At 42.4% G+C, this 15,241-nt stretch overlaps 1 protein-coding gene across 1 annotated transcript; it reads right to left on the bottom strand.

Moving 5' to 3' along the window:
* Positions 1-7,487: 7,487 nt before the first annotated feature.
* DYNLT3 (dynein light chain Tctex-type 3) lies at positions 7,488-14,825 on the bottom strand. The gene is made up of 5 exons (XM_005516720.3): positions 14,723-14,825; positions 13,722-13,763; positions 11,769-11,892; positions 10,770-10,847; positions 7,488-9,688 (listed from the first exon to the last, which is right to left on the bottom strand). The coding sequence occupies exons 1-5, from the start codon at positions 14,750-14,752 to the stop codon at positions 9,612-9,614; spliced, it is 351 nt and encodes a 116-aa protein (XP_005516777.2). The 5' UTR covers positions 14,753-14,825; the 3' UTR covers positions 7,488-9,611.
* Between the last annotated feature and the right edge of the window lie 416 nt (positions 14,826-15,241).

Raw genomic sequence — 15,241 nt, 5'->3', positions numbered from 1 at the left:
CTTCCTATGTTGGTTTTGTCTTTAAACTCACTCCTGTGAGTTAGACTGGGCCACACAAAGGTCTGGGGTCTGCACTGTGTCTCTGTAAGATTCTCTTTGAATGATTAAGAGTACTGAGAAAATTCAGGCAGAGATTTCCTGGGTGCAGAAAGGAAGAGCTGTAACAAGGCAATTGCTGTAATTTCCTTGCAGTTAGGCCAAAATGTAGCTGTCAGTACCAGTGTAAATAGCAGGGCATTTTAGCACAGAAATTGTCCAATTTCATATCACAGACTCTGCCTCTATAGACCAAAGAGTTTCCTACTCTGCAATGCCATGGAACCAGGGCACAAGTGAATATCCCTGCTGGACAACCTAAGGCTGTACTAGTTCCCATGAACAGTTAATGAAGGCAATTGCTGCTGAGGTTTTCTCACCCTCTCTGCTTTTTCTCTCATGCTTCCCTTTCATCTGAGGCAACCAGTGCTAGCTCAAGCCTCTTTTCAGGTGGTGAATTCACTCAAGCCCTCTGAAACCTTACCCTTGCTCAGACAGCAGAAGGGAAATAATCAGCAAAGACTGCAAACCAATTGTGAGAAACAGTTTCTAAAGCAAATTCCCCTGAGGAGACAGAAAAAGAACCCTGTAGATTGTGAGCAGCCATCTTCTCACTCAAAATTATGAAAGTTCCTCTCAACAACTGTTAGCAATTCATGCAGTTACTCTCACTGTAATAGGGCTGCAAATGTTTAAGTTAATATGTGGATCACTGTCCTTCACTCTTGTTCATTTCACATGCACAAATTAAGGACTTGATAGCAAAGACCTACAAACCAAAGGAAATTATGACAAAAACAGTGTGTAAAGGACAGCAACACGAGTTGGAGTGAAATTCTGCTTGCAGAGGACTTACGGATGCTCAGTGTCCCAGTATTAGTTCGTATTCACTTTACAGGAAACCTCTGAGGGTTATATGGGGAGGGATCCATTTCCCTGCCATTTCACACCCTCTGAGGCAGGCAGCTGAGTCTGTGTTGCAAACATAGCCAGGGAATCTTGCATCAGTTAGTGGTTGTTGTTAATTTAATGGATGTCCCATTGCCTGTATTTGCATTAATCTGTCAGATGATCAGCTGGTACCACTGTAAAAGCCATCACATGGAAAGAACTGGCTATCTGGGGACTGCAGGGTTTTTGTGCAGCCTCACACCACTGCCTGGGGCATTCCAGCAGCTTTTTCCCAAGCAAACACTCTGAAACCCCCAAACTCTCCTCCTGGATAACCACAGTGATGTGAGTGTTGGCCTGAGCATTGCAGTACAGAACCAATATATCAATGTGTATTTACAGCATTTCCCACTCTTCCTTGTTTGTAGCCTGCAAAAAGACAATATTTTATTAAAGCCCTTTATGCATTGCTACCGTCTGTGAGTGCTTTATGCTGTAAAACCTCCCATGGTGGTGGGGTGGTTAACTGTGCGTGAGTAGGGTACAGGCAGCAGCGACAGATTAGAGAGATCTTTGGAGTAACATTTGGGGAGACATCTTGTAGTGAGATGATCACAAACTGTTTTGGGTTGGAAGGAGATCTTGAAGATCATCTCATTCCAACATCCTGTCATGGTCAGGGACAACTTTCACTGGACCAGGTTGCTCAGAGTCTAGTCCAGCCTTGTCTTGAACACTTCCAGGATGGGGCAGCCACAGCTTCTCTGACAACTTGTCCCAGTGTTTTACCACCCTCACAGCAAACAGTTTCTCCTTTATATCTAATCTAAACCTTCCCTCTGTCAGTTTGAACCCATTCCCCTTGTCCTGTCACTCCAGGCTCTTGTTAAGAGTCTTGCTCCATCTTTCTTGTCAGCTCCCTACAGGTCCTGGAAAGCCACAGTTATGTCACCCCAAAGCCTTCTCCTCTCCAGGCTGCACAATCCCAGTTCTCTCTGCCTTTCCTCATAGCAGAGGTGCTCCATCACCCTGGATCACCTTGGTGGCCTCCTCTGGGGTCTCTCCAAGGTCCATGTCCTTCCTGTGCTGGAACCCCATGTGCTGGACTCAGCACTGCAGGTGGAGCCTCAGCAGAGCAGAGCAGAGGGGCTGAATCCCCTCCCTGCCCTGCTGCCCACGGTGCTGCTGACGCAGCCCAGGATATGGCTGACATGATGACAGACACTGTTTGAGTCTTAGCTGGCTAGAAAAAACCAGCATCCCCCAACTGTTCACACTGCATAAAAGATCTGCAGTTCTCAGACTTAGTCAGAGGGAGATAGATACAGGCAACTGACTACTAGGAAAATTTACCAGACACACTTGCATTTATGTAAGCAACAAAAACCAGCCCCAAACCCAGGAGAATTATGAAAGTCCTCATGTCACTTTCAAGTCATTTGCAAAAACTAAACTGTAACCCATTAAGATGCTACTTCCCCTTTAGAAGTAACAGATGTTCCCTCCTTATTTTGGTAATGTCACAGCCCTTTAATTTCAGGCTGCTGGGTCTTCCCCTAACCAAGGATGAAAATACTGTTCATTGCCAGCTAATGGGGACAGCTTTTGCATTTGATAACTGGGTAAGGAATGGTATCAGCAGAGAAAATGCTGGCAGGGAAAGCTGGCAAAGAGCTGCCTTGCATGCCAAGCAGATGTTTGCTCCTGCTGAGGAAAGTGTCTATGGGAAAGGTTGCCCAGGACTTTGCATACCTTGTAAATGTCACACATGCTACAAAGGGAACATCTCACCTTGTTCTCTTGCTCTCCACCCAACTCAAGAACATTCTCATCTTTTAAAAATCTAATAGAAAAAATTCCTTACTAATACAACTTCCAAACTTTCTCCTCTTCCATGCATACCTGAAAAATTATTTTACAATGTTGTTGATTCTCCCATTTTCATATTAAATTTTCTTCTGCCTGACTTCTAGCCCGGTGTGACTCTCAATGGTGTGAGTAAAGTTTCTAGGTAGGAAAGTCCCCACCCCTCAGTTGTTTTACTCCCAACAGTCAGCACCAACATGTTCAGCAATGACCTTCCTCAGAGACGTCATCTCTGTCCTCATCTTGAGACAACTGCTGCCCTCAAATTCCTTTCTAGGACCACTGGGTTTGGACTGCCTGATACTACTTTTGTGTTCCTAGGACTTCTTGGGTCCATCCATTTCAGTTTTCTCTCCACAGTCAAACTGAATGGTCTTGAGACTGTAGCTGGGATTTTCTTTTATATTTGAATAACATCCAGCATAGCTGGGCATTGTTCCAAACATAGTGCTTCTGGATGATACAGTAATAATACTGTGAGAATAACAATACTACTGCTACTACTGCTCTGGAGAACCAGAAACACACATTCCAGTGGCTACAGTTTGAGCAATGCTTAAGATCAGTTTCCAAGTTAGGTTTATTTGTTTCATCTGTTTTCCTAAAGAAATGAGACAGGAGCTGAGGGAGCAAACAGATTACTGAAAAAGGGAGGAATAGAGACCAAGTTTTGTAAATTCAGATGCATGTCAGGGTTGGGTCTATGAGTTGGAGTGTGGAAAATAATAAGCAAATTTGAAGCTCAGTTTTTTTCTTCAGTTTCTGTTTCGTTTCCTTTGCCCCTTCACACTGCCTCTCTGCTTCACTTTTCTGAGTTTCAAGTTTGGCTTATAAAATAGAAAGCATTTAGGAGATTGTACAGCCCCTTGCCCAGCTGCAGTGGGTGAATGGAGGTTGGCAGTAGGTAAATCACTGATATCTCTTCAGTATCAATAGATATCATAACTCTTGTGATCTAACACATGAATGCCAGTCCTGTGTCTCTTCTCAAGGGAAGGCATTTTAAATAGTAGCAATGCTGATATAAGAAGTATGTTACATCTGTAGTTAAGCATGAGTACAAAAACTTCCTTTTACTGGGCCCAACAGATAATACCAAACCAGCCCAAGTCAGAGGATGGGTGGGTGACTGTCACACCCAGCTCACAGCTGCAGCTGTGGCCCTGACTCTGGAATTCCCAGTGGGGAAAGAAGAACATCTGTGGGGTATCTGCCAGCCAGCAAAGACAGGCATTTGGCAGCCTTGTGTTTCCTGGAGGCTGTGACAACTTCACAGAAAACTTGGGTTTCAAGAGGAATGGCACAACCATAACTGCCCCTGGCTGTTGTGTAACAAATTTCTCTTACTTCCCATAACTATGGCTTCTAAGCCTGCAGCCAGGGCATTTCCTCCTCGGCTGGCCCCACACCAGCCACCCCAGCCCACTGGTCTCCTGCTGTAGCTGTCCCTGGAACCAGCAGCAGCAGAACTGCCTGTTCAGAGAGGTCTGGGTTTGCTTCGTGTGGAGCAACCCATGGAGACCAAACTGGAAAGCATGAATTTTCCAGCTGTTACTCAAACAAAGTATAAACTTTGCACAGACAAACACACACCCCCTAAGGCAACTGCATAAGTTGCTTATGATGTCAAAGCAATGCTACAAAGATATAAGCTTGGAAGCTCTGATCCCTAAGCCTCAGCTGATCCAGATATAAACTTTGAATTAAAGCTTCTCAATTCTTTCCTTTCTAAAGCCAGCTTTTGCAAAGTTTTTCCCCTACAAAAAAAAATCATTTCAACTACCACTTTCAGCTCAGAGGACCTGTAATGGGTGCCATGAAACAGGCAACTATAATTTGCTCACATCACCAGACCACCCAGCTACAACCGTGCCTACTGTTTAAGATTAATTTCCTAAAACATTTAACTCATATGAACACTATACAGCTATTACAGCATTCATCTGTGAGGTTCTTACATAGTCATGAATATATTTCAGACTAACAAATGACCTCACTTGAAACCCTGTAGTAGATCCTTGTGAGATTTGACCAGACCACTTTCAACAGCTGCTGTAGAAGCTCCCACAGGAAAAAAAAATAAACCCCCAGAGTAATTGACAGAGGTTGGACAAAATCATGACTGCTTGGAGCAGAGTGCTGTGAGCACCAGTAAAGGCAGCCACAAACTTGCTGTTACCTCACCCTCTCACTTCTGCTGGCTAATATCTAAATGCTAATTTTATTATCTCTGTTTGGATATCTGATTGTTTGAACACTGTTGGAGTCCTTGTCTTGATACCTAGACATTGGTGAAGTGGAAGTAAGAAACAAGAGATGAAATTTTAAATTAAAATTATTGTCTCTGTCTGACTCAAAATCATTAGGAATATGGATAAATAAAAAGGGATGAACACATTTAGAAAAATATATATATATATATGTGTGTGTGTGTGTATGAAAGTTCCATAGAAAGATCATACTAATTTTTGTCAAATAAGAACTTAATTTCACTCATCCCCTTTCTCCCAACCTCTAATTTTACCCAGCCAGACGTGAATAAACACTGAATAATGGATGCCTCAAAAATTTCAGTTAATGCTACAAAATCATAGAGCAGAGAACATTTGATTTCTTCCTAAGGTGATTACACATGTGTGGATGTTTTGCAGTTAGGATGATAATGTTTCATACTCTAGGAGGTGCTGTTCAGAAATTATTTTAATTACATCCAATATAGGCCTATGAGGAAGAGAACCTGCTGACTGGAAAGAAGTTTGGATGTGTTGCAGCTGAGCCAGGTAAGCCCATCTCACCACCTTCCCCTCTGGATGGGGGATTTTGGTGGCTTTGAAACTGACCTCTGTCGTCCCTATGCTGTGCAGCCTCATAAGCATTGATTACAAACTCTGTTATTAATTTACCAATATGGTAAAACTGTAAAATTTTGGAATGTTAGTGTCACTACAAAACTTGCCCTTCCATCTCTTTTGCTTCAATTACTTGTGCTCTGCCACCCCAGCAGCTTCTTTGCATGAGGGTAAGTGCCTGACACAAACCATGATGACCAGGGAGGTGTTTCTGTGACTCTTATTCCCCTTTTCAAGTTGTTTTAGATCAGATGCTGGATGGGAGTTTCAGGGGTGTTTGCAGCTGTCACTCTAGAAAGACCCTGTTTCATTTTAGAAAACTTTTATGTAACAAATACAGCTGCTGCCACATATGTTTCCTGTGTCTGAAAACAGATGCTTGGTGGAACATGGGAGATAAAACCTCCAGTTACTCAATGATGATTTAGATTCATCGAAATTGAAAATCTCCCTGGGTGGGTATGTGGTGTTTGGCTGCAGCTTTCTTTGAGGAGAGGGGAGACAGAAACTTTTCCATACATGACCAATGTCCACAGAGCCTTTACCTGGCACAAACCCAGCAGGCAGAGCAGCTCACAGGCAGCACAGTATAAATGTGACTGCACAGCTTTGGAGTCATGGTACAACTGGGTTTATTGCTGCATTTACAGGATAAATCTGAGCTGATACTCCCTGAGAGACAAATTGGTGCTGGCTTTGAGCAGGGAAGGTCCTGCAGCACACAGGATATTCTGATGGGGGTGTAGACTGGCTCTGTGCTTTTATCAACACCATGACTGTGCTAAATAATCCCTCTCCAAATTAAATGGGAACAAAATGATCTGGTCAGACTGCACAGGAGGCAGCAAGGTACATCCCAAATAATCAGGTAAGAATTGCTAATTACAGGAACTGCTCTCTGTATTAGAACAAACCTTGTCTGTCTCTATATGGCAGCCACTGAACTGATGCACACAGGCTTCCAGGAGCTAATAGTTCCTTTTATAGTGTGTTTAAAATATCCGTGTGCTGGCATTCACATCCAACTCCACAGGGCCTGGGATTTCAGTGGCTTCTGTGAGTGCTTTAGAGTGCATGAATCTGAACTGAACACACCAGACTCGGTGCTGGTGGCACAGATCGAGTGTAATGGGATCACAGCCGTCAGAAAGGTAATGAGTCACTGGCAGACACCCAGCAGGCAGTAAGAAGGAAAGTAACAAATCTGCTCCCTTACTTTCACACTTCTCTGTTTACATTAACAAAACCTGCGTGGGAAGAACAGCAGGTGTCTTTCATCATGAAATCATAGACGGGAACACACAGCTTCCTAGACATGGGCTGGACCTTAATACAAACCCTTCTGTCTCAACTCAAACCCCTGATTGCCACAACACAGAAAATATGTATTGATAGAAAATACCAGTGAAATGTGGGCTTTCATCATCTGTGATTCATAGAATGATCCTTGGAATGAACTACTTGGAAAAGCAGATAAAAATGTTCAGCATTTGTTAGGAGAGTTAAAAGTAGCTCTGTGTACCCACAGAGGATGGGGAAAAGAAAGATGGAAAACAAGTTAAATTTACTAGGACATGATGCTGAATGAAACTACTTTTCTGAGTTTCATTATAATCTTTCTGTAGTAAAAAAGCTTTAACTTGTACCATCAAGACTGACAATAGGGGAAAAGTGTGAGAAATAGAGGTGTAAGAAATTAGGCCAAGCTTGGAACAGAACTTCTACAAGATCTTGTCCCTAAAATGCATCCTCAATGTATTTCCCAAGTTCTCACTATTGTAGACAAGTGAAAAGGAATATTTTTCTCAGTTACTTTTTATATTGATCAAGAACACAAAGCAAAAATACAACTAAGGCAAAACTTTATTTTTTTTGGTAGAAAGAAAAGTGAAACAGTCATATAATTAAGCTGTATTTTCTAAGGTTCTTCTGCAGGAGGACCTTTACCAAGCCTCATTAAACTGATAGTCTTACTCAGTGCATCTGGTTTTCAAGTAAAGCAAAAATGAGATTACTAGCTATGTGAATATTTATTCTGATCATTGTACCTCAATACCTATGACAGGAGCGCAACAGCCACCGCTTTTTCTACTCTCCCACTTCTTTAACCATACTGACCATACTGAACCTTTTTCCAGCTGCTGCCCCACATATCTTTTCACATTGCACAATCCCAAATACGAGTTAACTAATGTATTTTTGTCAGTTCCACAATTTGGTTCTTAGATGCTGGAACCTAAATCTGAAATTTCTATCCTTACCCAAATAATGCTTAATTATTAATCTACATTTGAAGGTCAGTACAACATACATACACATCTTCACACAACACTTGCCTTTGGCAAATGCAGTATTAATTTTACTTGCACTTCGGTAAAAGCAGGATTTTATTTGTCTGCAAAGCAAGATATTTTGAACAGTACTGTAAACTACACATACACAGGGCTCCTTCTGTAGTGTCACACTAGCTATACATATACACAATTTAAGCAGTAAAATATTCTTTAGCTTGCTCTTTGCACAGGACACTTGTTTCAATAGTATAACTAATATTTATCTGAAAAACAACCCAAACCTAACAAAACTGCATAATAGCGCTTTAATATTAATTTCTTAAAGTTCAAAACAGCCCTACAGCACTGTTAGGCTGTTAGCAGTCTCTTACAAAGACATACAGTACAAACAAAAAATCCTATCCTTAAGCAGCATCTGAAAAAACAACTTAATGCAGCTGCCACTTAGTGGCAGCAATCATTTAGGCATTTTTGGTATTGATACATCTCTTAATCATATAATTTGTGCATTTATCAAGAAAAATGTAGGCCCCAATCCAGCAAATACTTGCAGGTGTGCAAATGCTTTTCTTCCATGTGGAATACTTCAAGTTAAGACTCATCAGATGAGCAAAGTTAAGAATTTGCATAAGTCCTTAAAGGAGGGGAATTCTTAGTGCTGAAAACTTAACTGCTTTATTTCACAGGACTAAGATCCAATTCTAGACTTAGAGAACATTAAGAGAAACTCTTATAAAGAACAGATATGTTACTTTGATAAATGCTTTCAAAGCTAACAAGAGCCTCTAGAAATGTGTGTGCCTTCACTGATCACTTTAATCCTACTTGGAGGATGGGTGCAGTCATATTGTCCTAGCTCCTGGTTACTGCATGAGGAATCAATAAAGAGCTTGCCACAAATTCTGTAATCATGGAATAAAATCAAATTTAAGTACCTTCAGAATGTTTTCAGATTTATAAATGATGAATTAAGGGCTGGTGTCAGATCCCCAGCATGTTTCCCTGAATTGCTAACAAATATTATGCTCTTAATTTGAAGACAAATTAGAATTCTGCTAGCACTGGGTTTATTTCACCTCTGTCCCAGCAAGGTCCTCCTCTGCCTCCAGGGGAAAAGCTTACCTGGATTTAGTGTCCATGTAAACATTCATGCTTGACCAAAAAGTGATGCTCATCCAATTTCACAAGCACCAGCATTCAAAGGGAGCGTTTGCTCTGTTTAATCAAGCATGAAGAACCAGTATTGTTTACAGTATATCCACTCTGAATTGTGTTCATAATTTGTTCCCAAAGGCACCATAATCCTGAGAGGTCTTGCTTGCCCTTTGACATTTCTTTGATGTGTTTTGTTCCTCTGGAATAAAGTATCTTTGATATTAGCTTTGACATAAATTCTACTATCTTTGTGTCAACTTCTCATTAACATACTTCTAAATATTTAAATTACAAAAATTTTCTCTTCAGATAGATACAGACATTTAATATATATTAAATTTCTTTTGCTAGCTTTCAGGTAACTAATCTATGAGAACTGGCTTAGACTGTATGCTCTCTGTAGAGAACTTCTATATGCTCCTCATACAGAAACAAATAATAGTTTGAAATATCTAGCCATATGTTAGGATGATTTACTATTTTAAAGGCTTCGGTGTTGCTTCTTTTCTCTTCCAGTCAGCTACAGGATAATAGCAACAGCAAACACATTGACAATGCAGTTCATGGTTCGGTTTTCCCATCTCACTGTGCAGGTTCCTAAAAGAGATTATTACAAAATTAAAATAGAATTCTATTGTCTTTACTATAGTCACTTTATTGAAGTGACAGATTAATATGAATATTTAAGTTTAATTTAAGGGAAATAGTAGTATATCAGCTTGACTATAAAAAAAACTAAAATCCTCAAAACATTTTCATTAACTTGTACACTGTTTGCTACCTAATGTGAGCCTTGAAAGCTTAAGAGTTAACAGGAAAGCACCACTCCCGAATCTTTATTTAAAAGCTGGATTTGCAAAAATCCTTGAAATTCCCATACTGAAACTGGCATGACAGACAAGAAATCAGAAAAGGGACTGGATCAAATATATTCCAGTGCATTTACTTTCTCTTGTTCTTCCTCTTCTGTTGTATCAATGCTTTGATTCATCAACTTTGATTTGCTTTTTTTGTTTCAAAAGAAACATAAAGATTAAGCTGTTTACCTAACTTTATATTACGATTTCTTTTTAGGCTTGGTTGACTTTTTTGAGGCTCTCTCAGTTTAAAACTTAAACCTTGTCACCCTCTTCTAGAAAGACTTTTCTGAATCTGTGACAGACAACAAATTATTTAAATATTGTTTCCCTGTGATATTCTCGACCTGTGAAAAAATCTATTTGGAACTAATTTTGAAGCAATACAATGCATCCAAAGCCTGGCTGATAGTTACACAGCTGAAACACATACTCTAAGACAAACTATTTCTATTTTTCACTAAGTTCTTTTCTCCTCCAAAGTAGCTGTCCTCTCACAGCAGGCAGATATGTTTAGGGCTACCCACATGTATTTACTGTGAGCAATGTTTTCTGCCTCTTCAGCTGAGAGGATTAAATGTTTTGACTCTTGTTTCACAATGAAAGGCTTTTTTATTCCTGCTTCTCATAATTTACAAAGCAACTGCTCTTAACGCTGGCACTGTCTGATAATGTTTTTGCTGGGGTTGTACACAAGCACCTCATCCTCAAAATTACTGCTTCCACAGCCACTCCCAAAAATGTTCAACCCAACTACTACAACTGAGCAAGAAGTAACATTTCTCTTATTACAAATTTTCTGTTTGGATGGGGAAACTTACCATCAGTTGTGGTATCCCAGAAGCATGAGCTTGCTGTGTGGAGACCAGCTCCACTCCTCTGCATCACTGCACAGGTAACTGCAAGGTACAGACATAAAACCAGGGAATTCAAGCAGAAGAGGTGAATCATTCAGCATTTACAAACTCGAGCCTGTATTACATTTTCAAAGGGCTGGCACATGGCATTCAGCTAAGACAAAACCTTTTTTGACAACCCCTTTGGCCCCAGTATTTTTATTCAAGAACTTGTTACTCATTTCATGATTATTTTTACTCACATGAGGACAACAGCTTCAACAAAACACTGGCTAATAGGATTATTTAAACCACTTAGATATGGCTTGTGCCCCTCAGAATGGGATTGCAGGTGCTGTCCTCACAGGTACAGCAGAAGTCACACTTGTTAAGAGTTGTTTCCCAAAAATACTTGTTGACCCCTCTCTGAAGCCACACTCCAGTAATGTGCAACTTTTCTAGACTGACCTGCAATGGTCATAAAACCACCAACAACTTGAGTCAAGACTTTCAAAACAACAGAGTGCAAATGCTATTACATCAACACTCCATAAAAGGACTAAAATGGGTTAAACTTTCTTATTTACCCTTTTCCTTCCACACGTATACACACAAATATAATGGGACATGACTCTGCATACAGGACTAAAGTCTTCCAAATATTTCTATTTAGAGGCTTAATTTGATTGAAGATTTTATTAAAGATAGTGACTTTTTCCTGAACTGATGCTTAAAGGTTGATGTAATTGTCTTGGGGTTGCTTAACAATCAGGAGACCATGTAACATGTAATCTTCTGAGTTAAGTGTTGTCAGCATGCTCAGCCCAGGAAAAACTGCCAGGGCTTTGCCAAAGGTATTATTAAAAATGTGTGTAACAGAAGAGTTCAGGTACCTGTTCTGTTTTGTTTATAACATTCCCCATAATCTTTCAGCAATTATTTATTGTGACTGCCTGTGCTACAAGTACAGCTGCTTGTACTTACCAATGTACTTATAGGTTTTCCCAAGTTTCACCAGATGGGTCAGCGACTGTTCTACTATAGCAGCAGTCCATTGGTTGACTTTGTTGTGATTATAATCTGCCTTGCCCAAAACACTTTCTATGCACTAGAACAGAGGGGAAAAATAGCTACAGTAAATGCACTTCAAAATGTAGAATAATAAAATGTTTTGCATAATCTGAGGGATTTTTTTCTGGTAGTTAGGTTACTTTAAATCAGCTCATTAGGTGTCAGTTGCTGAATGGAAGTAAATGACCCTTCTTGGAAATTCAGTTTTAGTACATATTTACCACAACATTACAGGCATAAAAATGAGGCTCTGACTAAACATCTCTTGCAGGAAAGGCCTTTGCCATATACTTTGGATACCAAGTGAATGGATCTATTTACCAGTGAACATCCTAACACATCCCACTGTTCCTAATGACTGCAGCTCCAGTTTGGCTTTCAGAAGCTGCTGTAATGGGGATGGCACTACTCAAATCAATAATATCAGTCTGGGCTGGCCAACCTTTCAGAGCGTATAAGCAAAATTCCAAAACCTTCAGAGATAGAGTGACAATAGTGAAATGCAAACACCTGCTTAAAATGTGGGGAAGATACTCAAGGTCATATCTTGCAGCATAAGAAACATCTGAACTGCTTGAAAATTGGACATTCTCCACAGCTACAGATTGGCCAATACATGCTTAAAATGACTGAACAAAAATCCTTCTCTCAAACTGTAACTCTTAAATTGCATTCTCTGCTTCTGAGAAATTCAGAATTATGTGCTGATAGATACTTCTTAAAGTTGAGGAATTCACTTAAGAAAAACACACCTGGAAAAGGTAAGGGAAATAAAACTGTGTTCTCCTGATTCAGTAAGATGTATCCTGTGCACTAATTCCCCACTAACAGGCTGTGTAAGAGACCTGTGCCCCAAATTTTGAAAAGCCCAGTTAATTCTGACCACACAGTTCAAAGCTGGCCAAAGGAGTCAGTCAGTGGAAACAAACAGTCACAAAACACAACAGAAGGCAGAACAGGGACAAGACACCTCAGGGATTTTGGTCCTTCCAGAAATGTACCCAGAGCTGGAGTCCTTGGCCCTGGTTAAGCTTCCAATCAGAGGCAGAGGCTTGGCTTTACTCCCAGTGTCTGGAGATGGGGTCACACCCTATTGGCTTTACAAGGCAGGGACAGTTACATAAAGGGCTGAACTGTTGTTTATCTAACATCCAAGAGCTTGCTGTTGTGTACTGGAGCAGCTTCAAAAAGTGCAGGTGAGAAAGGACCTGCAGAGGCTCTTTAGAAACCCCTGTCTCAAAACACTATTTCTCTGCAAAACCTGAGAGCATCTGTGAGCAACAGGCTCCTCATTAATCACTTTCTAGTTATTAGGTATTTAATTTAAACTATCAGGCTACTCACTTTCATCCTGTTCTTTCTCTGCAAGAAATGTATTTTAAAAGCTAGAATAAGGAGCTCACAGAGTGCAACCTCCCATACATGCCAAGGCTAACTTCCAAGTCTGATAACAGTGCTCAAAGCCTTGTCCAGTCAAGTTTTAAAAATCTCTAAGGATGGAGACTCTGCAAACTGTTCCTGAAACCTCTCCAGTGATTAGCTTCTCTCTAGCTGGATAAAGGGAAAAAATAAATTGGAGTGAATTCCCCTTGAAGCTTGTGACTGTCACCCTGACTCTTTCCACTGCAAATCTGGCTCCCCTCTCATCTTCAACTACCTCTTTAGGTAGCTGAAGACAGCAACTAGATGAAGCTTAAAGCAGGTCCAAGTTAAACTCTGTCTTTATATAAATATTAATTCTATTTTATATTTAAATATAAATAATTTTATATTTATCTGGGATGGTCAAGGAAAATAATTGCTTTCACTACTGTGCAAGGTATGGTAAAGAATTTCTTTGAAATACAGTTGTTAGCTAAAACCTACCTCCTTAACAATGTTGTGGGCCTCATCAGCATTGAAGATCATCTGCAATAGAAGTGAATTATTATTATTTCTTTCAGAAAAGTAAACAAATTATAGTTTAAGGAAAAGGTAATGATCAGGCCTCGACTCTAGTTATTTGTATTGTAGTCTGTTAGTATAATTTTAAAATCTTACTTCTTTTCCTCAGCTCCATAATGTTATTTAGCATTGCTTTTCTAGTGATGTTTGAGTGGGGCCAAAAAGCTCAGATCTCAGTGAACTTTGAAACAGGTTCACTTTACATTTCCTGTAAAGATTAAATTCCACTATGTCCATGTTTGGAATATTCTCCAGGAAAAATTAAACTACAAACTTTTTCATCTGGGTCTTGAGCTGTGTTTTTACTGGAGTCACAAACTTCCTAACCCACAGGTTACACCTTGCCTCCCAAGGGCAACACACAGTTTTGCAAGCCTAACATCTGAAAGACTGGTTTGCACAGTTATTACCTTACCCAAATACCTTTCTCGAGCGCAGGAAAAGCTTGTAGGTTTTAATTCCTCCTATTTTCTACTCCTTCCTGCTCGTGGGCACTTGGCTTGGCTCACAAAGGAGTCACAGCACGTTCCCTTGTGCCACCCGCCTCTTCACAGCCCTGAGCTCCAAACACTCAGGCAAGGGCAGAAAAGCTCAAGGGCATTAATGTTCAAGTTGTTTGGAGTTTTGGTTTATTTTTAAATGGAAACTGGTGCCAGAGCCCTGAGGCGGCGCCCGGGGAGGGATCGGCTCCTCCGCTCGAGCAGGCAGGACCAGCCCGCGGCACTGACCGGGCCTGGCACTTCTGGGGATTTTCCCACCGAAACGGGGTTTTTCCCAGGAAAAATGGCCGCGGTCTGACAGCCCCACGGCCGCGCCCGCGCCGCGGTTCCTTCCCGGAGGGAACATCCAGCCCGCGGCCCCGGCCCGCCCCGGGCAGGGCCGCTCGGGCCCGGGCACAGCGCCGGGCGAGGCGGCGGCCCTACCTCATCGTTGTGGGGGTGAACCTCCTCCATGGCCCCGGCGCGGGCGGCGGTGGATCCGGCAGCGGCGGCTGCGGAGAGTCCTGCGCGGCTCCGCCTCCGCCGGGCGGGCAGGCCGGGGTGGGGCTGGCCGGGCGGGCAGAGCCGGGCGGGGCGGGCAGGGGCGGGCGGGGCCCGGGTGGGGCCGGGCTGGGCAGTGCCGGGCAGTGCCGGGCGGGGCAGAGGCGGGGCAGGGCAGGGCAGGGCAGGGCAGGGCAGGGCAGGGCAGGGCAGGGCAGTGCCGGGCGGGGCAGGGGCAGGGCAGGGCAGGGCAGGGCAGGGGCAGGGGCAGGGGCAGGGGCAGGGCAGGGCAGGGCAGGGCAGGGCAGTGCCGGGCGGGGCAGGGGCAGGGCAGGGCAGGCCCGGGGCAGGGGCAGGGCAGGGCAGGGGGGGGCAGGGGCAGGGCAGGGCAGGGCAGGGCAGGGCAGTGCCGGGCGGGGCAGGGGCAGGGGCAGGGCAGGGCGGGGCAGGGGCAGGGCAGGC

The sequence above is a fragment of the Pseudopodoces humilis genome, chromosome 2, assembly GCF_049639895.1.
Source record: "Pseudopodoces humilis isolate 2021_Gansu_Grassland_sample_001 chromosome 2, ASM4963989v1, whole genome shotgun sequence".
NCBI classification, from domain to species: domain Eukaryota; kingdom Metazoa; phylum Chordata; class Aves; order Passeriformes; family Paridae; genus Pseudopodoces; species Pseudopodoces humilis.
Note: the sequence above shows the minus strand (reverse complement) of the source record. Positions and strands in the feature narration are given on the sequence as shown.

Bases quoted from the DNA above. Each gene is read 5' to 3' on its own strand.
- DYNLT3 (XM_005516720.3), bottom strand. From the start codon at position 14,752: ATGGAGGAGGTTCACCCCCACAACGATGAG. The intron at 13,764-14,722 runs GTAGGGCCGCCG...CTTCTATTGCAG, and splicing joins TTCACCCCCACAACGATGAG to ATGATCTTCAATGCTGATGA. The intron at 9,689-10,769 runs GTAAGTTTCCCC...AATCTCTTTTAG, and splicing joins CTGGGATACCACAACTGATG to GAACCTGCACAGTGAGATGG.